At 44.4% G+C, this 26,111-nt stretch overlaps 2 protein-coding genes across 7 annotated transcripts; one reads left to right on the forward strand and one right to left on the reverse strand.

Annotated features, from left to right (window-relative positions):
• Positions 1-104: 104 nt before the first annotated feature.
• On the forward strand, positions 105-10,188 carry LOC135370719 (TRAF-type zinc finger domain-containing protein 1-like). The gene is made up of 11 exons (XM_064604529.1): positions 105-301; positions 2,132-2,321; positions 2,504-2,699; positions 2,819-2,908; positions 3,309-3,434; positions 4,010-4,077; positions 4,158-4,313; positions 4,377-4,589; positions 5,817-6,021; positions 6,110-6,167; positions 7,251-10,188. The coding sequence occupies exons 1-11, from the start codon at positions 264-266 to the stop codon at positions 7,294-7,296; spliced, it is 1,386 nt and encodes a 461-aa protein (XP_064460599.1). The 5' UTR covers positions 105-263; the 3' UTR covers positions 7,297-10,188.
• Positions 8,434-26,080, reverse strand: LOC135370717 (deoxynucleoside triphosphate triphosphohydrolase SAMHD1-like). Of its 6 annotated transcripts, none has more exons than XM_064604526.1 (12): positions 25,966-26,080; positions 17,331-17,398; positions 17,052-17,212; positions 16,236-16,431; positions 15,970-16,116; positions 15,858-15,890; positions 14,021-14,185; positions 12,966-13,057; positions 12,546-12,596; positions 11,382-11,631; positions 10,568-10,639; positions 8,434-9,916 (listed from the first exon to the last, which is right to left on the reverse strand). In XM_064604526.1, the coding sequence occupies exons 2-12, from the start codon at positions 17,388-17,390 to the stop codon at positions 9,680-9,682; spliced, it is 1,464 nt and encodes a 487-aa protein (XP_064460596.1). In that variant the 5' UTR covers positions 17,391-17,398; positions 25,966-26,080; the 3' UTR covers positions 8,434-9,679. The 6 variants fall into 6 exon arrangements, with proteins under 6 accessions (XP_064460596.1, XP_064460598.1, XP_064460593.1 ...); XM_064604528.1 differs by lacking the exon at positions 25,966-26,080 and adding an exon at positions 20,501-20,522; XM_064604523.1 differs by lacking the exon at positions 25,966-26,080 and adding an exon at positions 17,875-18,099.
• Positions 26,081-26,111: the final 31 nt, after the last annotated feature.

Raw genomic sequence — 26,111 nt, forward strand, 5'->3', positions numbered from 1 at the left:
TCCATCAATAATCAGTACTCAAGCCGTGACTCAAGCCAAGCTCAAGCCTCCTTTTGACTTTTTGACTATGGTTTGTGGCTATTAGACTGGCTACCGGCTTTATTGTAGCCAATTGTAGTACTGTAGTGGCGGGCGCAATGCTAAAGCTGCTGAAGTGCTGAAGGTAGTGACCGTATTGAACACAGTGTCATTTCGACAACGAAGCTTCCAGATAGCGGAAGTACGATAGGAAGCTACACGATAGAAAGCAGCCAAAACTGAGAATGGAGACAGAAGAAGATGAGAAACTCTGCTTGAACTGGTGAGGCACATAAACGATCAGCACGGAGTCACGCAGATTTATGTACTGCGCATTGCGAACATCAACGAGAAACAGCGCGCATCAAAACATATTTGTTACATAATGGTCAGAGCACTCTGTAATACTGTAGACATTTGGCTTTGGCGAATTTGATTATTTGCGATTCTTCCGGTTTCGCTTTTACAATTGCATAGCATTGTTTCGAAATATCAGATGGGTATGATCTCTCTGTTTCCACTTGTTTCTTGGAGCCAACGAAGAAACAGCTGCTTCGTAAAGTGCTTCCAAGGGGCAAAAGACAATGAGTCCTTATAAGGAAAGGTTGAATCATCAGATATGCTGCATATAGAGAGTTTAGCTTCTGCAGTTACTCGCCATGAGGACATCAACGAGGCATGTTAATCGCGGATATACCAGATCACGTGGCATAGTGGTTAGGATGATCGCTTTCCACGCCGAGACTTAGAGGTGACACGGGTTCGAATCCTGTCACCGGCTGTGCTGTCAGAGGTTTTCCCTGGGTTTTCCGTAGACTTTCCAGGCTAATGTCGGCACAGTTCCCCCTGAAGTCGGCCCAGGACGCACAATAACTCCCCTGTCCCCCACTCCTTCCTGCTGTCCTCTCTCCATCTCTCCACGCCGCTCATAGCCACAGCTGCTTTGTGGCGCTAACACCCAATAAAAAAAAAATTTATCTCACAAGTGTAGTTTTGTTGCTAGCTGCTGTCGCCTCTCAAATGGATCGGGTAGCTGCATAATCCCGCTTTAATCTCGTCTGATTCGTATATTTCGAAAACAGTAAACAAAAATGCCACCGCATATAACGTGAATTGTAGTGCTGTAAGCAAATCTTGCGAGCATCGGATGGAAAGAAGTTGTAAGAATCAGGTTAGTAGATTAGAAGAAGCAGGGTTCCCAAGAACAGTAATTAATGACACAGTCCATTGGGTGTTTCAACAAGGAAATGATGAGAAAAGATACTGACAGATCGGATGTAGATAAACAAAATTTGAGCGTTATACCGTATGCGCATAAGGCTGACCATAGATTAAAGAAATTTTTTAGCATCATGGGGAAGATGTAGTATTTGCAAAAGGGATATCGTGCAGTGCCTTGACGAGGAAAGTAAAAAGACAAAAGAGAAAAGGATTGCAAAATTAACTATGAAAATAAGGTATATTATATTAATTGTCGTGAGAGCAGTGTTTATAGTTTACCAGTAAAATGGTGGTAAAGTTTGCATAGGCCAGGCAACCAGGTGTGTCAACGCTAGGCTAAAAGAACATGCGGCTAATTTGAAGAAAACATATCCGTAATACCTTGGGGGGCATACGCAAAGTTGTGAAGGATGTGAGTACAGTACATATAGAAAAATGCCATAATATTGTCTAAGTAGAAAACAGGGAGCCTTGTTGCTCATGGAAGGGAAGAAATCAAAAGATAGGAGGAATTGCATTAGTAAATACACTTATCTGAGAAGGTTGATAACTTCATATCAGGAAGAAAGCATCCGGATAAACAGGTGCAAGCACTGGCACGAGAAGAGGGTGAAGAGGGTAGTGCTTAAACGGCCATGTTTTTGATGGAATAAACCTTTGGTTGGCGGTTCAATTTCAACAACAACTTCAGTGCAGTTGTTGTGTGTCATTCCTTGTCTCGTACATTGTTCCTCTTTTAGACTCAACACTGGGGTTTTTATCGATTTCAATAATGAAGTATGGAAGTTCGTCACCGCTAGCTCACCTGTTTCATTGCTGCGTTGCTTGTAAGAGATGGAGTTCATGTTTGGCTCACGGCTAAAGATAATTTTGTTAATGCTTTATCATCTAGCAAGCGGAGGATATCAGCCAAGAACTATTTGATGCATACTGTCCACTGCCAGCGCAACATTGTGCTGTGTCCCACCTGTGATGAACCAGTGCCAAAGACTGAGATTGGGAACCACAGCCAGACACATGTCAAGACGAACTGCCCAAAGTGCCAGAAGCCCCTGGAAAAATGTGATATGGAAGATCATGAGGTAAAGGAAATAATGGGGCGCTGCCTGCGGAATAGGATTTTACAACGGGGTGGCAACGGTTCTGGAGTATAGTACAAGTGCTCAGTTCCCTCGAGATCTCGAAGAAGCCTTCCGCCAGTATAAGTTATTCCGATTGCCACGAGTCATCGAATGAGAAAGATACGTATGCTTTCATGTTGCAGAAACACGACTGTCCGAAACGGCTTATAGCATGCGCTTTCTGCGAGCTAGAATGCGCTGCGGACAAAATGACTGGACACTTGGAATACTGTGGAAGTCGTACCGAAGAATGTCCGAAATGTGGACAGTTCATTTTGTTGAAAGAAAAGGCGATTCATGAGCAAATGGCTTGCAGTCCACCTAGAGAAGCAACAAGGGGTAATCTATGTGATTTGATACGCGTCAATTCCACTGTTTTTTGTTTTTTTTTTGTGCAGCACTTTTGTAATACAGCACTTTGGCACCCCTTTCTTTTCTTTTTTTCTCTCCTCTTTCAGGTAGAAGCAATGAGACTAGTAGCGTTACTGGCGTTGGCTCGGCTCGTTTCGAGGGCTCGAATTTGTTACCTACAAGACATGGTGGCCGTGGTTAGTTCAAGAATATGTATTTAGGGTCTGACTTTTTCAGGTTAAACCCGATTCCTCTCTGAATTCCAATCACGTATCACGTGCGCTGTTCAGTAGCAATTTTTGTGCATGTCTCACGTAAGTATAATTTGAGCGCAACATTAATATATGTGAAGCACATTTGATGTTACAACACGTGGTCCTTGTCACTATAAACCGCAAGGTACGCGTGCTTCACCAATATGGGCACTTTAACTGCACCCCATTCCCCTTCCCCTTGATTCCCGGGGCAACATTTAACCCGAAAAAGTGAGACCATACAGATATAGTATTATTACCTAACAGATTGAACGTAGTAGTCTAGTACTCTTATTTCAGTGTTCTGCTATGATATGAGTGGTAACACTGGGTATTGTCTCAGATCGCAGCAGGTTAGTCGAAGGGCCGTACACCTGGCACCTACAAGCGGAGTTATCTGACAGGCGTGCAAGCGAAACTAGGAATGAATACGGAGGTCATCTGGACACCTCGAGCGACGAAGACGTCGGTGAGACGCGCGTTGCGATTTCAACGTGTTTTTTTGTTGTGGGAATGAGAAATGGAGGGTCTAGAAGTTGTGCCAGATCCTTGTGTTTTCAGGTTGTTAATGTTCCGGCTAAAATCTGGTTTTTGAGTACCAAGTGTAACCCTAAAACACGAGGCTCAACGTATAATTAGAGCCTCAAGTTTTCGGGAATTTTTTTTTTTTCTAAATTCGGGGAGTAAAAATCGGGTAAATAAACATGTGCTCTAAATTCACGCAAATTTGGGTGGAAAAACTTCCGGTACGCCGAATTCGGGGAGAAATCGGGCTCAGTTTCTCAAACTAACTGAACTGGTCCGGTAGAAATGGTGACGTAACTGCGTTTGCTGCCAAACAAGTTGGTGTGCGTTCCTACAGATGTCTCAGCGAGGGCAATTTGCCGGGTAACAATCGGGTTTCACCATAAAGAGGCCAACTTTCAATTCGGGGTGCGAATTTGGGGAAGAATTGGGTTAAACCCTAAAACTTCAGGCTCTGTGCATAATCCAGTTCAAAACAAGTTTCAGCACAAGTGTGTCACGCATATCTTGAATATCCAGAAACAGTACTGCTGCCATGCGAGTTCTGCGGCAAGTCGTTTCCTATGGATAACATCATCCTCCACCAGGTGATTAACATTTTTTCCGCAGCACGTGGTTTTGTCTGTGGTTGAAAGGCTGTTAACGTCTGTTTCCGCTGGGTTTTCAGTCTGGGTGTGAGCTCGGTGGAGGGAACTTGTTGCGCAATAATACCGGTACCCAGCCGCAGTCTGTGTCACCTGCTGGACCTTCTGTGGGCATTGTGACAATTCCTTGCGAGTTTTGTGGTGAATCCATTTCGGAGAACGACATTGGGCTTCATCAGGTAATATAAATGGGCGAACTTTGTTCGGAACGTTCCAATAATATCTACACGCATTTCTTTCAGGCGATCTGCTTGCAAACGCGAAATGTAGATGAGATGCCGTCTGAAAGCATGGACGTGTCCACACCAGGTGTGACAGCCACGACCGAAGTGCCGGTTGTGACAACTAATCGCGTGGTGATAGGCCGGAGTGACAGTGTTGAAAGTGATGTGACGATGCTGCCCTGTGAATTTTGTGAACAACTGTTTCCAGATCAAAATCTTCCACACCATCAGGTAGGTGCATCGCTCACGGCAAAGCTGAGAAGTTCACCAATTTGCTTGCATAGTTAGATGTGAGCACATACTGTCTGCTTTTGTGGTTTATGTGATCGGCAGGCCCAGTCCTCATTCGTATACCTTGATTCGGTGTGGATTTGATATACTGATTGCATTTGGCCTTGACCAATTTTTAATTGTGGTGCACTACTGCAAAATACACTTCTCAGTGGGGAGACCCAGTAAACCTTCTGTCACACAACACTCATTGAACGGCACTAGTGTTTTGGCTGCTGCGCAATCAATGCAGCGAAACCTCCTTCTAGCAAAGTTTCTTGAACTCCTAAAAAAAAAAAGGAAAGAAAGATAACTTCACTATATCAGTAGTCAGTGGTCTCTACCACACACTTGCGTTTGTTGACCAAGCGTGCGGGAGGCTCCGCCTCCTGGAGGACACCGGGGGCAGGCACTTCCAAAGCTTTTGCTCTCGCCTAAGAGATGGCGCAGCGTTACCGTTGATTCACGTGTCGCAAGGCTTCTGCTATGTCACACAACCAGTCATTGAAGTCTCCTTGTTTATAAGTACACGTCCTACAGCATCAAAGCTTTCCGTTTGACTAACTTGATTAAAGCCTAGTGCTGATTACCATCTGAGGTTGATCATCCTGGTAGATCAACACCTCTCCCATGTCCAGCTTTTTCCAATGGCACACCTTTTCATTGAAATCACAGAAGCGTATTATGAATGGTCCGTCTGCACGCATGTATGTATGCACCAAGGCTGACAGGGTCTTCAAGCAGATGGATGGGAAGGGGCTGCAATCAGCTACGATTTTTTGCTGAGTGTCACATCACAGATAGGGATGAGTGACTCTTTTTGGCATTTTATCAATGCTAAGACTATTTCGCAGGTTTATTTTTTTTTTGTTCTCTTCTTTTTTTTTTTAAATTTTCTGTATGCTTGTGAAGGATCAAAACGTTTAAAGGAGTATACCGAGTAAAAATGTGCCCAGATGAAAACCAACAGTGCACGAAAATCTGACGAAAATCTCTCGTTTGCCTGCGGATACTGTCTTGCATTAGCGTTGTGTGTACGGTTGTGCGAAGTGTTCTGTAGCGTTTGTGAAGGGTTGTGTAGCGTTGTGAAGGGGGGTTCCCAAAGGGTTTTCAAGTTTTAATGCTAACGCATTTCCGTCTGATCTACCAATGGATTGACCATGATTTTTTTTTTTTTCGTCTTTGCAGGCTGTGTGTGATAGAAACCCAGACATGGCGCTCGCATCTGATGAACTATATCCCGTCAGTCGTGCTGCCGACCTCCTTGACAGCGTGTTACGGTACGAAGATCTCGCACCTGTTGTACGAACAATCCCTCTAACCAGTTCTGTACCCGCTGTGCAAAGTATAGATGAAACACTCTCAAGCAGGATAAACATCCCTAGAGAAAGAGGTACAGTTGCTCTGACATGTTCAGTAGCTGGCTAAGGCATATGGAATTTAAAATAGCGGTACTAATATGTATACTCACTTTTACGCAGTTTCGCCCACACCTCCAGATGCTTCGTCCAGAACATACCCACTGATGAGTAACGGAAGGTAAGTCTCGATTCCTGTGCAGGTTTCGACATCACAGCAAGTTGCATGTACAGCAGCCGACCGATTTTTTTGGATGCCGATTATTCAGACTCGTTCGATACTTCGGACACCCATGAGGAACCGTGACCTTCGCCATTGGATTAAATATTGTTACTAGAGTTTTTCCAGTAAGACCGACGTCCGAAAGCACAATTTTGTGCCTGCGGACAAGCACCAATACGTGCATCTTGTGTTTTGGGCACTATGGCTTTGGATTGTGTGCTTGGATTGGATTGGTAATCGGAATCCTAGGCGACACTGCTCTGAAACTTTTGAAACGTACAGCGAGGTGACACTACGGCAGCAGCGAGCGCCGCGGACTTCGACGCCGGCACTTTTGGGAGTCGGGACGCTTGTCGAGTTTGCTTGGGCATGCCGACACTTTTCACCAGCTTTCGACACGTTGTCGGTACAACTAACATGTGACGCTCGTGCAAATGCGAGTGGATATCATCACACGCAGGCGCCACATGCGGCAGGGCACAATTACGGACTTCTTTAGTGCACTTGAGGTGAAATAAAGTTTAATTTGGAGAACGTTGGATTTTTCTGCTACGACTGCTGTATTAATGTGGACTTCACCGTGGAGGTCACCGCCAAGCTCGGAAAAATCGGTCTGCTACTGTACAAATAAATACTGTGTGCTATTTCTTCAACTTCACTACATCAACCTGACTCAAGATAGAATGTGTACTAGTTAATAACGTTTCTGTCAAGTAGAAGAGCAGAGCTTAGAAGCACTTCTGGTGGTGTCTGTCCCTTACACTACGTCTATCAATAATAGCTACTCTTCCATCCAGGTGGCCGTGGCTTCTCTGGAGGGTTTCGTTAATTTGTGGTTTTACAAGCTGCTTGCACATGCACATTTTCATGTACGCAATAGGTGACGTTCCGTTAATGCGACCACGTGCAGCATCTAGAATGGTGTACCACCACCAGTTGGGGGAAAAAAAATTAAGATAAATGTCATGCTGCAAAAACAACTTACTGAAGTGTGTTAATTTAATTTCATATCTGAATATCCACTTTCCCTGTGTCTTGCAGGCCTTCTCAACAGCGTGGAGGAAGCAGGCAAACAAGACAGAAATAAAAGGTGACAAGCATTCAGCTACCCAGTGAAGTGTAGAGTACCGCAACTGTTTTTCAACATGGTGATGTGGAAACAAACTGGATTGTAAAGGTCTGTCTGCAAATTTCCAGCGTCTAGTGCATCAAACTGGAGTGCCTTCTTGATTTTTCTTCTTGTTTTTCGTTTTGCAGTTTTGAAGCATTTATCGTGTACGTTTTGAATCTATGCAAGTTACATCATAAATTGTCGTTTGAAAATAATCATTGAAATCTATATTTTATCTTGCGACGTGTAAAAATGTAAAAGAAGAGGCGTCAAATGGCTAGCATAGCAATTATTTAACAGCGGTGCAGCATACTACTTCCTGGTTGGTACAGTGCTGCCTGGTTTGCAGCACTGTACATGCCTGTTTCTTTAAGTGAAAAAAAAAAAAATACTAATAAGAAAGAAAAAGAACGTGTGACCTCAGACCTCTTATTTCGTTTCCTGTTCTTTTGTTTTTTTTTCCCCCGGCAGATCTGTGGGTCTATACTACGCAGTTATACATAAGTTGAACATTATTGCATTCTCTCATTATAAAACATGCAGTGTTGTGGTACTATACCAGGGGGATATATCCTGCCATGCCTCAAAGTTCTTTGAAGTACTTTTTCCAGTCACTACTTATATGGTCTGTTGCAAGTGATGCGATTGTACACAGCACAATACAGTTTCAGTGAGGTGTGGCATACTTGTTGGCCTGTATTTGTTATAGATGGCAGGAGCCCCAGCTGCATGATGTACCTCATTGCTAGAAGGGGTATTATGTGTAATGGTTAGGTAAAAAAAAAAAATTTGAGCATCGCCTGCAGTATTAACAAAAGAAAACGTGATGCTCAAAAAGTGATGCCCCATAACTTTAACTGCATTAAGATATTTGCAGCATATCCTACTCTGTGCCTAAAAACTCTGGCTAAAGAATGCAGACATAGAGTTTTACAGCTTGTGTATGCAGGTGCTTGCTTTGAGAAGTATAGAAGCAATTTGATGTATTGGAAGATGCCTGTATGTAGAAGAGGCCTACGTATGAATTATCAAAAGCACTTAAAAATTATGGAGCATTACTTTTATAGTATACTTGTGCATCTTGTATGCCACATTGACAGTGTTACACTTAAATGTTGTCGAGGCAAACATAAAATTTTATTTCAGCTTATTGCACGTACAGACCAAAACAGGAAGCCGCTGGCATTAAGCAGACGTGCCATAAAATGAGGAATAAATTAATGCAACCTACTCATATTCTACTTGTGAGATACTGAACTATGGCAGACATTCGTGCTCTAATAGGGCATTTTTGTACTCTCTTGTATTGCATGTGGAGCACTGACACTATGCAATTCTCTGTCACAGCTTATACATACAGGTTATAGATGTATGAATTTTATCTTGTACTAAAAAAGAAAAATAGTGACAAAAGGGCATTTTGTTGCTTTTACGTGTTGTTTGTGTTTCCCAATTAGGGAGTACTCATTTTTTGCGTGGTTTATCGAGCTAAATTAAATGTTCTACATGAACCTGTCATGCTTTTCCAAACCCAGTATTACTGCCAACGAACCTAGTTACACCAAAGCTTATGTTTGAGTAATTTTCCATTCCACCGAAAATTGCACTATGCCAGCATATTGTGTTACTCCCTGTTGTTAGGTTTCACGATTGCCGTGTTCCGTGTCCAGTGTAGTAAAGCTCAGTTAGTAAAACCGTATTGCACATTTCCATCTGTAACACAGAGAGCTCTTGGTTATTCTCCACGAGTGCCTCTGGAAGTACCTCTGGAAGTACCTCTGCACTAGACTCTTTGGTTGCTTTATCTTTGCATCCCCCATTTCCCTATGCACTGTTTGTTGTGGAACACCTTTTTGCCTTGACCTGCGGATGAAGCAGCACGAGTGCTTGCGATATTTTCGCTCGGAAATGAACTGCAGATGGAGGACAATTGTTGTGAGATGGGTAATCCAAGCGAAATAGGACATTACGTCCGACCACTGTCTCTGCACCTCTTTTGAGAGGATTACCATCCCGTTGATCAGGGCATTTACGCAGGAATGAGTACAAGTTTTCCCAAAACACCTTGTTGTTCCATCTCTAGAGATGTAGTGATGACCGTACCATTGCAAAGATACACGGCCTGTCATAAACCTGTCAGTGTGAGCGGTTTTAAAACATACACGCCTTATGAGACTAAACCGTTGATGCGCACTTTCTCGTGCTTCACCTGAAAGAAACGTTTTCTAGAAGGTCGCGTGTCAGACGCTAAAACTAGCACTGTTTGTGCAATAATAATAATAATAATAATAATAACTTAATAACTAACTAATAACTTAACATAATAATAACCTTGTCCGAAAGCCCAAAACTTGATGAGCTAATGTGGTGCTTGTTTGAAAAGGGTGGACACAGCACCGCGGAGCAGCCTGATGCAGGTAGGGTCGGACTTTCGGAGGATAACGTTCCAGTAGCTGTCTTCAAACTCCTTTGGAAGCACGTGCTTGTAAAAGTTGCTCCACATTGCAGAAGACAAGGCGGTGTTGGAGTTCTTTTTGAAGAAGAGCACCTTCTCCACAGGGTTTTCTCCCTGGCGGCCCCAGTGGATGCTGACTGACTGTTGACACAGAACATTTTTTTTATGTTTAGTTATTTAGCGACGCTGTACTCAAGAACTGCAATGAGGTTCCAGTTGTTCTCACTCCACACAGCTGACAAACAGGCAGTCACCAAATTTTTTAGGCTGTTTATGTGTGTGCTGTCAAGAAAGGTCTATAATTGCCACCTCACATTATTTTTCTGACCTTTTTTGCGTTTGTTTTGCTTGCCTTTACAGATGTCAACTGCTCAGTGATGCAAATTCCTGACCAATAAAATAAAGTCATCATATCTGTGTGTTGCTTTCTAAAATGGCTACCTTATCTTGTCCCTAGCCTTTGTGGTTAATATGCCTTTTCAAACGTGCGACATGTAAATTATTTTTACCACTAATGCTTTTTACTCTGCTTTTTCTTTCGCATCATGTTTTATGACATTCCCACATAACGTGCCACGTAGCACTCATCATTACTTTTTCTTATTTGTGTGAGGCTAAAATCTGGCCAATTTTGGTGCCATTTGCAGATGGTGGAATAGGATGGATATCTTTCTTCAAATACGATATGGGCAAGCCTAAATTGTGCATCCCACATTTAAAAAAAAAGTGTGTGTTCAGGCTTTCTGCAATTATGTAAGGATCATAATTGAGATAAAAGATAATTTCACTAACCCGTGCTATGATGTCGCACTCTTCTACTTCGTTTCCACCAATCTCACTTATCAGTTCCTTCACAAGGCTCTCCTGTGCAGAAACAAAACTAATTATGAAGCAGCAGGTGTTTAGGGCACCCACACCTGTGATGAATTTGATTAAATAATCAGAACTGGAACTACCATATGTGATGACATAAATTATGCTCTCTTCAGACCCAAAAAGGTGGTGTTGTAGAGGTGGTGCATTAATTATGCAAAGCAAATAATGGTAATTGTAACTCCATTAGTATCCAGACTGCACACATGTCATGCATGCTACCACTTGCCATCTTTCAGCGGCAATAAGTGTCAGTCTAACAAGAACAGGGCAGCTTATTTCTACTATAGAGATGCTGAACTGTCAAAATTTCTTGTGGAATGGAAGATGTTACCTTGACACCAACACAAGAGGAACAGGATTCATCTGTTGCATCATTCATGATTTATGAGTCAAAGAAACTTAAATTTATGCTTCCCTTCTTTCGCACTACTTCTAAAGAAGCACGACAATGCACAGAGGCCCCTGATAGGTCTCCTGAAACAATCTCCCGCTGTGATTGGACATACCCTTTCACCAATAAGAGCCTGCTTCGCATTGTCAGCTTTCTTGAGAAGGAGAGGGAAAGCGTACATTGCGGTTCCTTTTGCTCAAAAATTGCAAATGATGCAACAGACGAATCCCATTCCTTTTGTCTTGGTGTCAAGGTAACGGCACCTTTCGTTCCACGAGGAGGAGCTTTAGTGCCCCTTCAAGCATTGACATGCCCATGTGTTGCACTGCACCGTATTACCCTTGTGAGGTGGCTGTTTTTGGCACAAGGAATTCTCCCGACAAGGGTGTAGAGGCAGTCGGGTCGTTGCGACCTGGTTTCGAAGGCCTTCCAAAGCTCTCTTGCTTTGACAACGTCGGGGTGACTGCTTGCGTTGAATTTTATGTGGCACCGCACTACGCTGTCAGTAAGCAAGCAGTACGCCGCCAGGTTTTCATCTGAAGGGTCAGTTGCAATGTTGTGTGTCGTCTGCCAGAATGACACGGGCCTCCTGAATGAGTTCAGAAAGGCATTTGTCGATCATTTTACTAGCTAAATACGGAGCACGTTAAAAAGAAACATACAGGCATGCACAGCAAAAAAAACTGGTAGAATTGTCAGTATAGGGGGCACACATGGTGGCAGACATTAATTCCAGTTATTTGGTTTGTCAAAAAAAAAAAAAAATTGCACTAATTAAGTTTCGTGTTTATTATAAAATTGACATTTTCTTTTCTTTTTTGTAGCGTTGCGAGGCATTGCTAATGACTTTCGAAAGTACCATATCTGCAAAGGTTTGAGCTCAAACGATTTTAACGAAGAAGAAAGTTAACTCTTGCAGAATTTTAGTTGAAGTGATAGTCTAAACCCAAACGAAAACATAAAAGTTGCTACCGCACAATGCTCAGTCACCGTACAAAATATTTGAATAAAGTTCAAGGCCAATTATTTATACTTTATTAGTATAAATAATTGGCCTTGAACTTTATTGAAATATTTTCTATGTGCACGATTGAATATGACTACACCTTTTTGTGTGTTCTCCCAGTGAAAATTTTAAATTTATCATTCATCTTTGGTATGTAATGCCCCCATATTTTAAAAATATGTTCCATGTTTCATGCCATCATCCAACACATGTATCTTGCATGACAAGTATCTTGCATGAACCAGTGCAAGCTCCACTGGTAGTGGGGCCAGATCAAGTAGTGTTACAAACCAATTAATGTGATTGCTACGATTGCTGGTGTTTTGGACTAGCTGTTAGATAACACACTTCTTAAAAGCATGCGCAGCTGACCCCCACACCTTTAGATCTTCCATGTTTTTTTTGTCAGTCTGCGACACCCAAGAGATATTTGAGGTCTGGTAGATGCATGACTTCAGTCGCACCAGGATTTGGCAGTACATATATGAGTTACGTACCCATCTATGCCGGTGATTTTTTCGTCGGCCATGAGCACTGCGTCACATACCCTGAAAATGAACGAATTGACATTCATGCTAGGAACTGTGGGGATGGAAGGCTCGTAAAATGTAGATGCAAGCTTTCGTAGACTTTTTTTTTAAAGGGACTGACACCCTTGGACCAAGCATGTCTTTGATTTGATTTGTATAATCAGCAGAGTGACACCAGATTATTGTTAAATATGAACCACACTTACAAAGCAAGGCATGCGATAAGAATTTTTAAGTTACACGTGAAACATGAATGTTGTTAAATAAAAGCTGTGCTGGTCACTTTCTTTTTTTTTTCTACACTATCTTAAACATGACCAATATCGTTGGTGCAATATAAAGCCAGCAATATTTTTGCCTCATCAGGAGCATCAGATAAGGACTTACATCTGCTCAATGATCTTCTCCATACGGTGCTGATACACGAGCCGGTGCAACATGCATCTGGTCCGAAACATTTCGTACACATTCTGCACTTCCTGAAGTTTTAAGCATTGTTGCATAGTTAGTGACCTCAACACATCTGTATGGTCAATGGGCCTTGAAAGTTGATATACAGGGTGCCGGGAGATAAAATTTACAGTTGTTTCTGCACGTCCTGTAACGTTTTCGTTCCTTTCGATGGCCAAACTGTGCACACGGGTTTCGCTTTTCTGGTTTAAGTTGAGTGGTAAAAAACGGAGGGCCCTTGTTATCTGATAAAGGAAATGATGAGTCTTGGTTCCAGGTCACATGTATTTCCAGGGGCAATACCATTCAAAAGCTGACGACAACAGCATTGGTCAGGTGAAATTTCATGAGGTTCTGCTGGATAGGAAGTTAAATTCCAGTTCCTTTTGACCTTTTTGAGTCTTACACATAGCAAGGAATTGACGTTCTTCAAGTGGTACCTTGAAAATTCCACCTGACCGATGCCATGTTTAGCAACGTTTGAGTGACGTTCCCTACAGAAATGCACGTAGTTCAGTAGTAATAAGACTTCTTCTGGTTGTTTCATGAAATCCAATATTTACTCGCATAATGCAACACTGTTTCTCACACAAGAACGTAGTGCCATAGAGGGGGTGCATTAATTACGCGAGGAAACTGGCATTAGCCCTACTTTGTCACTGTGTAGTGCACGGCTGCCATGCTACTAAAGTCTGTGTGTAACATATGCACCTGCATATTTGGATGCATGTAAAATATGCATGTGGGAAAAAAGGTATCAACGTCAGGGCAGGCAGGACGAGGGTGTGTTAATTACGCGAGTGCACTAATTATGCGAGTAAATACGACATTTAAAAAACGCCCCTCAATGCATTTCAAATGCACTCAAAGTAGAGTAGAAAGCGTCTTCAAAGTTCCATCATTGTGATTTTCGCAAAGTTTGCAGGAAGTGCAGAAGCAGCTGTAAAAATTTGTCTCTTGACACCCTATATATTAGTTCAAATCTGACCCACCTTGTCTCGAAAGCAGATGTGCAGCTTTCCTTCGTGTTCTATCACCCGAGCATTATTGACGAGCCGTAGAAAATCGAAATGGCACGGGACTCCTACCGCGTGGCTGTCCCTCAGATAGTAATCCCATTTGTCAACGTCAAGGCCAGAGTCACCGTTGTTAATTATCTAATTCACAGATAATACACGCATTGGTATTCATTATCAAGGCTGTAACACCAAATGGTACGCCATGCATTTTTCTGCCTACGATTTTAAAAATGAAAGGTGTGGAGAAAAAGCTTGAAGATGTTGTCAATAAAAACTATATCCTGTATCTCACGCTGACCTGACAATCACTTTACCTCCTTCAAAGTGAGATCTCGCACTTATCATGCACCTGTACCAACATGTTGTTCTTGAAGCTGCATTCCATGTATTCTTCTGCGTAACTTTGTGTTCAATTTTCATTTGATCCACATTTACTCTGGTGGTCTCCACACAGCACGGGGCAAACGTCCCGGGTGTTGTTTTCTGCAGGGAAAGGTAACAGAATCTTTTTTGTTTCGGTTACAGGCCCATATTTGTTTCTGTTTCGGCACCAACCTTGTTTTGAGTCTTTTCTTTTTTGCTTCGTAAGCTTTGAGACTGTGAGAAAACTTAACTCTACGTACATATTCTGAAATCTATTTTGAGGACTTTAGGAATACCGTGCACACACAACAGGCTTCTTTTTTTTCTTAAAAAATGTATATACGTATGTGGTTTCTTTTAACAGCTAACATGAACATGGTTTTCGGGCATGTTACTTACGTTTGCAACTTGCAAGTCATCATGAGAACTATGCTTCTTCAATTTGCCATATATTATTTACGTATATATGCTCCAGTTTGATAGTTTTAGTTTTAGTTCCTCAGTTAATTTTAGTTCGCTTCATTCAGCCTTATTTCATAAACTTATCCAAATGATACAGTAAAGGATCATAATAATTTGGGCCCTGCAGTACCCGAACTATTACCGTAAATTATTTTCGTTTCCGTTTCCATTCAAGTAATTCTGAGTGTGCGATATCCGTTTCTGTTACCGCTACCTCCTACATTTCCGACATATTACCGTTTCCGTTATCGTTCCTGTTACCTTCCCCTGGTTTTGTGTACATTTTTGTATACATGTACGCTAAAAGCTGGTCCTATGTGAGGTCAACACTTCCCTTTCCCTCAGTGTTACCGTGAGGATACATTGCCCCACTCTGGTCTGCTGAGCTTTATGATCGAGAGACTTGATGTTACTTTTTTTTCCTTACAAACGAACAAACTTTTTTCTGCTTTTTTGTACCAAAATTAAAGACCTCACTACTATTAAACTTTATATTGAAAAGCAAAGGTGTTGTGTCTTTCATGGGATGTGTTTTAATCTCGTTACCGCAGAATGCTCTTGCTTTCCATTACACATGTCATCCAAGTACGATATGGGTTGAGCCCAGCTCAGCTCAGTTGGCATGATGTCAAAGGCGAGGTTAGCCCTTGCACTTTGCCGGCCCAAATAGCTTAAATTTATCTGGCAAAGGTGGTCTTCTGTTACAACGTTTCACATTTTGTTGACAGTGTGTGTTATTCGAGGTTAAATATTTTGTGATGGCGACACATGCCTTAGATAAAGTTGTATTGATAGGGAATTGTAAGTCCCGGACCGTTTCTTTAAAATGGCATGCGCTACTGTAGGCAATATGGACCGCTTTGAACTACACGCTTTCAGGTACGAAATCTGTTATTTCAAATTTTTTCATCAAAATTTTACGTACAAACTTTTGTCACACCACAACCCTTATCAGTTCTATTTAGCTACGCCAAAACACACTTACTTGGAACATAAAGTGATAGCTTCCATTTGAGTCCTATATCAGAGAAAAGTTTCATGCAGTTATTGGAATTTTTTAAAACCATTAATACGATAACAGAAAAAGGTCAGCTTACTTCATCTCCAACGATCAGTTTGTGGACAAATCTGATATCATCCGCGGTGAGTCCCATACCGCCTTCAGCTTCCCACCTCTCAAAAACGGGCATTAAGTTGTTTTTTCTAATGAGGTGCTCCAGTAGATCACTGGACGTTCTTTCATGCTAAATGGGAAGAGAGACGCTACCTCAGTTAACTGCATATTACCTGCACATTATACGAATATACCGTGCACTTTCAAAGAGAACGCTTGGTGGGGTAATCGTAAAAGTACAGTGCATACCTTCCAGTGTGTTTGAACACCTCTGGCTCTAGCACCAGCCTCGTAGATATCTTCCCAGAGGTGGGAGAAAGGGCCATGACCGAGGTCGTGGCAGAGTCCGGCAATTTCTAGGCACAGCACCTGTTTTTCTGTGACGTTGAGCTCGGGCTGCTGTTCTTTGAGCTTCTTTATGAACAGTTTTGCGAGGTGTGCCGTCCTAGCGTGTGTACGGGGCAGTTAAACACATTCAGGTTTAGTAAATAACGTAACTTACTATGAGTGCGAATATTCAAACTTTTTGAATACAGAAACAAATCACTATATATTCGATTCAAAGTTCAAATCGAAGCGATTTTTTTTACAAACAGGATATATACTATGATTGATATCTCCTCATTTCTTTTTTAACTTTGCTTTTATGAACGTGTATACGTGTGACCTCTGTGTACTGTAACACAAAATACTCTTTTTTTTTTTTTTGCAATGCCCTGAAATGTATGTTTTTTCTTTTTGTGGCATTAAGTGCTCTGCTGTTAGAAGAAAAATGCTTGGACATATCAAGCTATGGAATGAAGCTCTTTTCCCAGAACCCTGGGTTTACTCTGTAGACCAAAACAGATAAATAAATTTGAATATAGTTCCAAAGCTGCATTCGTAAGCTGCAAAATGCCAGGAGAGAGTGCATAAAAGTACAGCTTCATACACTTGACCCGTATGGATGTGTCGATTCAGTTACACGACTATTTGCTTTGGATATGTAACCATTCACTTTCTATTTGCTTCGGTCTTAAAATTTCTGTTTGCACAGCCATGGATTATTGAAAGTGTGAAACTCACCCAAGGCAGTGCTCAAAGCGGGTGTGTGTAGCTCCTGGGTAAATGTATTGCACTAGTGCAAGCTGCTTGATGTCACGAAGACGCTGAAACTCTGGTGTATCAATTATGGCTACAGATACCGGATGCAGTGTAATGTGCTTGTGGATAGGATCACAAAAGACCTGAGAAGGAAAAGCAAAAGCGATATCGGTACTACTACTGCAGGAGATAGGGGAAACAAAGCAGAAAGTAAGAAAAACAGCGTACATGCAATGTCGCATGATTCGATAGAATACATACCTTTTTTGCTGGTTTTGCAGCACCCCAGTCGAGAGAAGTGTCATCCGTCTCATGGCTCATCCCAAGCTCTGTTAAAATAAAGACAAATTACACGAATGTTTCCGTGCGCATGCCTTTACTCACTCTACCGTAATCAAACGTTGGGATCACGGTTTCGTACCCCTTATTCTGTGTGGAGCGGTTACAAGATGACATACGTGTTACGTACGTGCTAGCGGATACGTTCGTGCATCGGCATTGTTAATTGTGTCTGATGATATGTGCTCAAGGAAGCCGAAACCACATGGGAGAATAGTGCACGCAACATAGGTAACACAATGACAACGTACGTGAGGAGACCCTTTGAGAAAACGTAGTTGTGATCACCCGCAGAAATGTACGAATGAAACAACACTGCGGTTTCCGAATAGTACACTGGCTCAACTTGAACGAGTTCTTTTTAATTGGCGTGTGGTGAAGCATACACTGATTTCAAGAGTGCGTGTGTCATTCAATCGTCGACCTCGATAAAAATGCAAGATATTTTACTGGTGCTGAGACCTACCGCAAAGACTCTTGACTTCAAGGCTTCCCATATGGCACAGTTTTGCTGCTTTCGTACACTTTGAAGGATAATTAGGATTCATACAGTGTTCTGAGGGCTGTTATGCTTCAAAACTGCGTGGAAAGTTGCGTAACTAATAAGTAGTGGAGCAAGAAGCAAGAACGCGTCTGCTAAATCCAGTAGAGCAGACGACGACGTACGTGTATCACGTGACTAGGAACTCTGTTGCCAACGGACCATCGGTTTGCACGACAAAGCTGGAAATTACGTAGGAATTACTGCTAATCTTTAGATCTTCAGACATCCGTGACCTTTTTCGCTGACGTTTTTCCTCAGAGGATGCTAGAGATTTATCTCGACGGATACATTCATCTATTACTCCATTTTCGAATCACCCTAGAGTCCTAGAGGTGTGTGCCGAAGGAAACACACTAGATCTAGATCGAAAACGATCCGAGTGAGTGCGGCCTGGAAGGAGAAGCGACATTGGAAGTCCGCCAGTGTTACCAGCACAGGAAAACATCTAGAAGCGATAGCCTTGTACCGATGCGTTTTGAAAAATGGTGAAAAGGCACTGTCTATGAAACAAGCAACCGGTGAGAGCAATTAAAACTTTGCAAACTGCTTTATTGCACGTGTAAGGAACAAAGATATGAACAAGAATTATGTGTGATGCCCAAGCAAACTGAAATTCGTGGAAATTTCACTTTCGCACGCACACGGTCCGAGCCATTGCACGTGGTGGTGGTGACGTGGGTGTCGGCTGGATTTTGTCTTTGGGGAGGGTGGGGTGGGGGGGGGGGGCAGTGCAAGAAACGGCTGGGGAGGCGGGAGAAAACCAGGAAAGACAACACTTCTAACCATTATACAGCATTAAACGCTATACCAACGATATTTACTTTAAAATAGCCGTTCTGACCTGTCTTTTAAACCAGGCCGCATTTTACGGACCTCTCTATATATACACTGGTAGTCCGCAACGTTTAACCACCACATCTTGCGCAGGCGACTATGGTTTTGCATTAGCACTGCATTGCTTTTGATGCTTATATACTGTTCATCAGGGGATGGAAGTAGCATTCGGCGAGGTGCCTGCATCGAGCATGCAAGAAAACGAACTCTGGCGGAATTGACGAGCGCGCTATTAAAAGTTGACCAATCGAATTGTGCGCACAGTGACTGGGTGCATTTATGCTCCGGGCATGGTTTAGAAAAATGAAAGAGCATCGCTGTCTTCAGAACATTTTCTAGAAGCGTCTCGATCACCGAATACAGTGACGCGGAATGAAGACAGTGAGGGGAGAAATTTTGTGTGCAAACAGAATGGGTTACACCATGACGAGAGATAAAAGGCAATACAGCGATGTTGACCTTCAACAGTTGCAGTACCGGGACACGCACGCTTGGACATCGGAAGCAACAAACTGTTTAATCTTTTCTGAGACACGGACATCGTATAAGTGACAGTGTGATACCAATGACAATTCACAACCCATTGACAAACGACGCAAACAAACAATTCATTGATAACGGCTCTGCTCCTTTTCCAATGCCTCATTGGACCAAGAAGACGTGTCACGTGGCATTTCTTGCGCGAAAGATCGCCGAATTGAAGGGCTCGAAGCATTTTTATTGTTTATTTTCCTTCGAACAAAGCTGCCCTGTTGCCGCCTATTTTAAGACTGTGTAGTGCAGTAACATAGGGAGAAAAATACAAACTACTTCGGGAGGGGTTCTATGGAAACTCACACTTAGGAGGAGGATTTCACTTTGGTTTTCCTCCTCCCAAATGCACTACAAAAGACCTGAACCCCCCCCTCCCCCCGATTTCTGTCTTCTAGCTGATTGTTGAAAATGGGAGGCGTACGCTTTTTCTGCAACAGTTTAGACGTACGCCATGTGTTACAGAATCAGCGTACGCCCCCTCGTCTTCCGCGAATCACGAGACGGATGGATATCATTCTGAATGCTGGCTATATCCTTGAACAATATTGTATTGTATTGTATTGAACAGTAAGTTCTGTTATAAAGAGTGCAGCTCCCATCGACGAGTCCAATATTGGTTCCCTTGTTGCCCGCCAGTCTGGCGCTTTCCGCGCTTGCAATTCGTGAGGCTCCCGAAACATTGGTCGAGCCTTGTAGCGTCGCCATATTAATTTCACGAGAAGGATTCGGAAAGAGTCTCGCTTTCACGCTTAGGCAATCGTTGACCCCGTAATATCTATCAGCCTCCGACTCCGCGGGCTATGATTGGCTGACATTGACATTGGCGCTATGATTGGCAGACAGCGATAAGGAGTCGGAATCGATTCTCTAAGACACTGCAACGTCCTTTTTTTTTTCGATTCTTGTATTGGTAAACAAAAAGGACTTTAAAAATTTAAAAACATCCCGTGATGTTATTCATCGGGCGTTGCACCGCAGATCCTCCCAACGCCCTTTTCCCCTGGCTAGGAACCTCTTTAGACTCTATACGCTCCCTCGCTTTTTTTCTCTCGGTAACGGTCTTCTGGGAGACCTGCAACATTCCATGCATTCTCACGAGCGGGATTCTCCAAAACACTCCAGCGGAAGATACGCAAAACTTCGTAGCTTTTTGCTGTCACGTAAGCACTGAACGTCATACCTTTTCTTCCTCTCCTAACAGTGAGGAATATTCTGCGGCACAGTTACAAGATGGGTTCCGTAGCAGACGACAGGACCGATGCTGTCGTCTGCAACGGAATCCATCGCGTCGTCTGTTATGTGCGCCACTACGGATACTACGGCGCCGCATGAGATGCGGCGGTTGCTGTTCCTTCCACCGGAATATTTCGTGAGCATGTCGCTCGTGTGAGCACACGGAGTCAGTCATGTGAGTGAACGACGAAGTTGAAGCTCATGCAGTCCCACACGGCGGTAACACTAACACCGCGCCAGATGAGATGATCTGGATAGAAGGGGGCCTCCTCTATGCCATCGAGGAGGCGCTGAAATGGCGTGCCCTCCTTCTAGTCTTCATCGACTCCGAGGACGAGGAGTCCTTCAGGATGCGGGCGCTCTTCGACGACCCGCTCATCAGCAGCCTGGTGGACGACGTTCGCTGCGTGCCCGTACGTATACAAGTGGGTAGCGTCATTCACGAGACCTTTGCAAATCACTTCTCGGCAAGGAAAGCACCAGCCATTTTCTTCATCACTGCCAATGGCAAAGTGGAAGCACTTATCGAAGGTACTGTGGGACTCGGCGAGCTTGCCGACTGCATAGCTCCTCTGGTAAACCGGAGTGGATCCAGAGAGCCAGCTCCCAGCCCCGTATCGATGATTGTCGACGAAATCATCGGCCGCACATCGATGGCCGCTACGGGGACAACGTCTCACTACGCTCTTCACAACGAACTGCAAGCGGAAGACCCAACCGACTGCCGTGACGAACAAGGTAAACCTTGCCAGTGTGGTATGGAAGACATGGCAGCGAAGATAGAACTCCCGCCTTGTTTTGGTTGCGGCGATAAGCCCGATATGGGAAACAAGACAGATGATGGACAATGCATGTCCGTTGATGACGCGATCCTCGAAGATATATTGTGCGCGCCAGATGCATTACCGAAGCTCGCTGTGCTCTTCCGAATGCTCTCCCAGAGGGTAGTTCAGAATGGGGAACACGAGGACGACCAGTCGCCGTCAGCTGACGATTCTGCAGAGGCTAAGGTGTCTCGAATATCTCCGTCGAAGGTGACGTCAAATGATACGTTTAAAACCGCGGGAGATTCCAGGGCCGCTCTGAACGAAGGCGTCGGTGGTGCGGCGTCGCGCTCCTCAAACGGAGCACTACAGGAACGGGTTGATCGAGACGTGCAAAATCCGGGACAACGCCTCGAAGTCTCCCTCCCGACACCAATTAGGCGCAAGGTCGTCAGCGAGTCCTACGGCAACTTCGGTGCGACTCGCAAGTCTCAGTACGATGCCAAGACGAAAAGCACGAGCACGGAAGGGGTGCCTAAAGCGCTCTTTGCGGCGGACACCAGTGCTGCGTCCCAGTCTCCTCACTTTGAGGTACAGGACGCCTGGCCACCCAAGGATGTTCTCATAGACGAACAACCAGCTCGCCGCACCAACCTCACAGCCAGCAGAAGCAAGAAGAAGACAGAGAGCATGCTGAAAACGGTCACCTTAACCACGTCTTACAGCCGCGAGTTCTTGACGCCGGTCAACTCACCATTAATGGAGAGAGTGACCAGGAGTAAGAGTTCAACTCTGCGCTACGAGAGGCTCCAAGAGACGGACGACGAGAGTACGGATTCGGCACCGACGGATGTTCGAGACGTCACTATTGTCTTCAAGCTACCCGACGAAAGTTACCTGAGCAAGTCGTTCCCGCGGAGCGCGTACCTCGGCGACGTGCGCTGGGATATAGAAGGGACGTTGTGTTCCAAGTTCGAGCGGTTCTTCCCGTTAACCTTCGTACGTACCCAACCGTACGGAGAGTTTATGCCACAGGACTACAGACAGACGCTCAAAGATCTCAAGCTGAGGCCCTACTCGGTCGTTTTGGTGGTGACGAGGTCGTCCGGCGCGGCGGACTGCGAGTCAAGAGCAACGAACACCGCTGAGAAGATAGTTTCAAGATTTTTCGTGCTGCTATGGCTGGCGTATAACGTCATGGTGAAGCCCCTTGTGTCTTATTTGTGGAGCGTCTTAGCAGCCCCTTAATCTATAATGAAGGTGTCTCGCTTTGTTGGCCAAGAACATTTGTAGTCAGTCGTCTCAGGACTAGGAAGACGTCGTGTCAATGGTGCTACTACTGCTTGGAAGTAAAATTATGTAAGAAAATATGTTAATACATGTCTCTTATACTCATTGGCTAGGCCCATTACGTATGATCTTCGAGGGTAGGTTCACGCTTTCCACCTTTCTGTCTCCCAAGGTTTTCCGGGGAAGCGATAAAACTTGATTTTTGGAACGGTACCTTTGACGTTTTGGAAGCTGTTATGGTAGCCAACGACGGCACAGTACTGCGTTCCCGATTTGTGTTCTGGTTTGCCGTGCGTTAGCGATCTGAAAGGCGGCATATTTAACCACGGTACATGCCTGGCTGTGCGGATCAGTCACTGCGCCCGCTACCGCTTGGGTCCCTTTTGGCGCTCGCGTCGCCGGGGAAACTTGAGCGCAACAGGCCTATAACTTCCGTTCAGGTATACAGGGTGTTTCAGTTAAATCCCCGGGCTAAATAATTCGCGAACAGGTGCACCAATCGAATAACTTTCTTTTTTACAAGTATCTGTCCGATACCACCTACAAAATACTCAATTCTCTACAAAATTGCTCCGCCTCCCGTTTTCAACAAATCAGGGACGAGAACGTCGTCATTCGGGATGATAGTTGGCTAGGAGCGTGCTATATGGTGAAGTTCATTTTTAGGATCGGCAACGGCAAGCTACCTCGACACCCCCCCCCCCCCCTCATTTTTAGGATCGTAGAGCAGGACGTTGTGTGTGCCTCCGCGTTGGGCGCCTGACTGGGTGCTACAATTCTTCAAATGGCGTAACCATGGCATGGATACAGGTATCTGGATGGCGGTACGTCTACTCGCCCGTATCCGAAAAAAGTGCGTTTTTGCACCAGCACACGTTATGAAGAAGTATTGAACAACAAATTGTACGAAGCGTAGAACAACAATATTACACCTATTACACACATAACTAAATACTTGCAGATAGCAGATATAGCTTGCAGATGGCTTGCAGATGGCAGATACCAGCCATCCCTTAGGCCTATTTCACACGATCGTGTTTGTCGTCCATTTGCTTCAAAAATAGAACCTACACTGTTAAAATAGAACTTCACCACATAGCACGCTCTTTGCCAAGCACCATACCGAATGATATCATTCTGTGTCATGATTTGTTCAAAACAGGGGGAGGAGCCTATCTGGGACAAGCATAATGTGTCCCAGATGAGGCGCCTCCTCCCATTTTCAGCAAATAACGACACTAGGCGACTGGCAAGGAGCGTGCTATGTGGTGAAGTTTTGTTTTAACCGTGTATATGGGCATTCGAGCCCCGTATGTTCCAACGTGTCTGTTTGGCTCCGTCAAAAAACACGGACGACAAAAACGTTCGCGTGAAACAGGCTAAGACTTCGCAACCAAATGGATTTCAAGCTTGTGGTATTCCCACAATCATTTGCACGAACAGAACACATTTGTGAAATATCTCACTTGAAAACGAAGGGGAATCATAAAAACGACTTTTGAAATTTGAAAAAGTCTGGCTTCCACCGAGCGTCGATGGAAGTGCTTCTTTCTTCCTCTTGTCGGCCAACGTCACCGTGCATTCGTCATACTATATAGTGATACCATTCCTGCGCTGTTTCCTGCCTCTCAGGGAAGCAGCTGAGCGCTGTTCCTTTCCATCAGTGTCTGAGTAATTTGATCCCGAATCTTCTTCCATTTCTTTGTTTCCGGAATGTAACACAGCGGCTGCGACTGGTGTGGTATGGTCCACTCCATGCAGAGTGACGTCATCGCGGTGGCATTGGGAGAGAGAAATCTCTGCGACCTCTCCACGTTCCTGATTCGGTTGGGCTACTTTCTTATTTGAGGCATAATTCTTCACATGAGGAAGAAACAAAGTTGATGCCAGGTGTAGATAGATGGCATGCACCAACTGAGATGTGCAGCATTTTTTTCTCCGATCGTTCCGAAGTCTCCCTCGCAACGACGACAATAAAGGGTGTTAGTAAGCTGCTGTACCTATATCAGAACCATAGCCTCCTATGCCAGCGTGCATGATTCAGAATATTATCCGATGACTGGATGCAGTACTGGATACGATACACTTCGGAAGTCACACTCCTTGAACTGCTCGTTGTTGGGGCCGTCGGAATCTAATAAAGATTTTCGATGTCTTTAGCACTGGCGCGGGCTTTGCCCGGCGACTCCCCCCCCCCTCTCTCTCTCTCTCTCTTGCCTTCGAGTGAGGCATGGGGCCCAGCGAATATGAGCCAACATTGACATGAGCTCCCACACTCTAAACAATCACAGCACAGCACGTGCCGCTCCATGCAATACTGATGTAGTGACATGTCATGCAATGACACAGACATGGCCTGCCATCTGACGACGGAGGGGGTGCAAGCTTTCTGAATGTGCTATGCGTGTCGATCGTTATGTACCCTGATTAACACAAAATACGAACTTTCTGTTCATGTGCATTTCACAGACATCCAGTAGTACGCAAACTTATGCGTCGAAACTCTCGTTTCCTCACAGCGATTGCTCCGTGTCATAGAGTTTTGCCAAAAGCAATCCCTCCACAATCGACCCAGTGTCCCCTTTGGACATTTATGGTACCTAAAATACGTGTAACTGTGCCCGGTGTGCACCGAAGGTCATCTCTGCAATCCGCTGCGCTGAGACAGTACTGTCTATCCAGGATGGAAAATAACCACAACAGGACAGCTATTTTCACCGATGGATCGAGGACTGCACCTGGGTCGGCGTCTGGCTTTGTTGTCCCCGAGCACAACAGGGAAGGTGACACGTCTATCCCACAGATCATCCTCAACAACTAGTCACCATACCCGTCTGCAGCGCAATGGCTCATATATAGCGATTCAAAAGGCTGGACTACTAGCAATAATATCATTCCTGCGTAATGGGCGTATATGGTACCCATAGTCCACGACATTCTGACAGTGTACATGCAATCCAGGGATGCTGGCCATGGCATCATACTTCAATCGATTCCTGGGCACGCAGACATACGAGGGAATGAAGCGGCTGACGAAGTAGCGGATCTAGCACATCTAGTGCCGTACGCCAAAGCCAATGTGCAAGGCATATTGAGGTCATAGACTATGACTACACAGCAATGGCTACACTAGACAGCAATGGCGACGGGAACTCCTCGTTGTTCCATCTAATTGACACGGGTCTGACGTCCACGTTACCTCGGTCTATCCAGACGCTCTTGCGCAGGTTCCGTCTGAACGTGTCATACGGGCGCCAGTTCCTCCATAAAATTGGGAAGGCTGATTCAGCGACCTGTACACTTTGTGCAACCGTGGAGGACACTGAGCACGTTCTCGTGCACTGTTCTAGATACACACCTCAAAGGGCTACCATGAAATGTGCTCTTGACCGAAGGGACAAGCGCGACTTTGACCTCGTAAAAGTGCTGGGTCCTTGATGTCCACCTGACAAGAAGGATGCTGCCTTGTCGGTGCTTGTTTCTTCAGAGGTGTGCGTTGGAGTC

Source organism: Ornithodoros turicata, chromosome 10 (assembly GCF_037126465.1).
Source record: "Ornithodoros turicata isolate Travis chromosome 10, ASM3712646v1, whole genome shotgun sequence".
NCBI lineage: Eukaryota > Metazoa > Arthropoda > Arachnida > Ixodida > Argasidae > Ornithodoros > Ornithodoros turicata.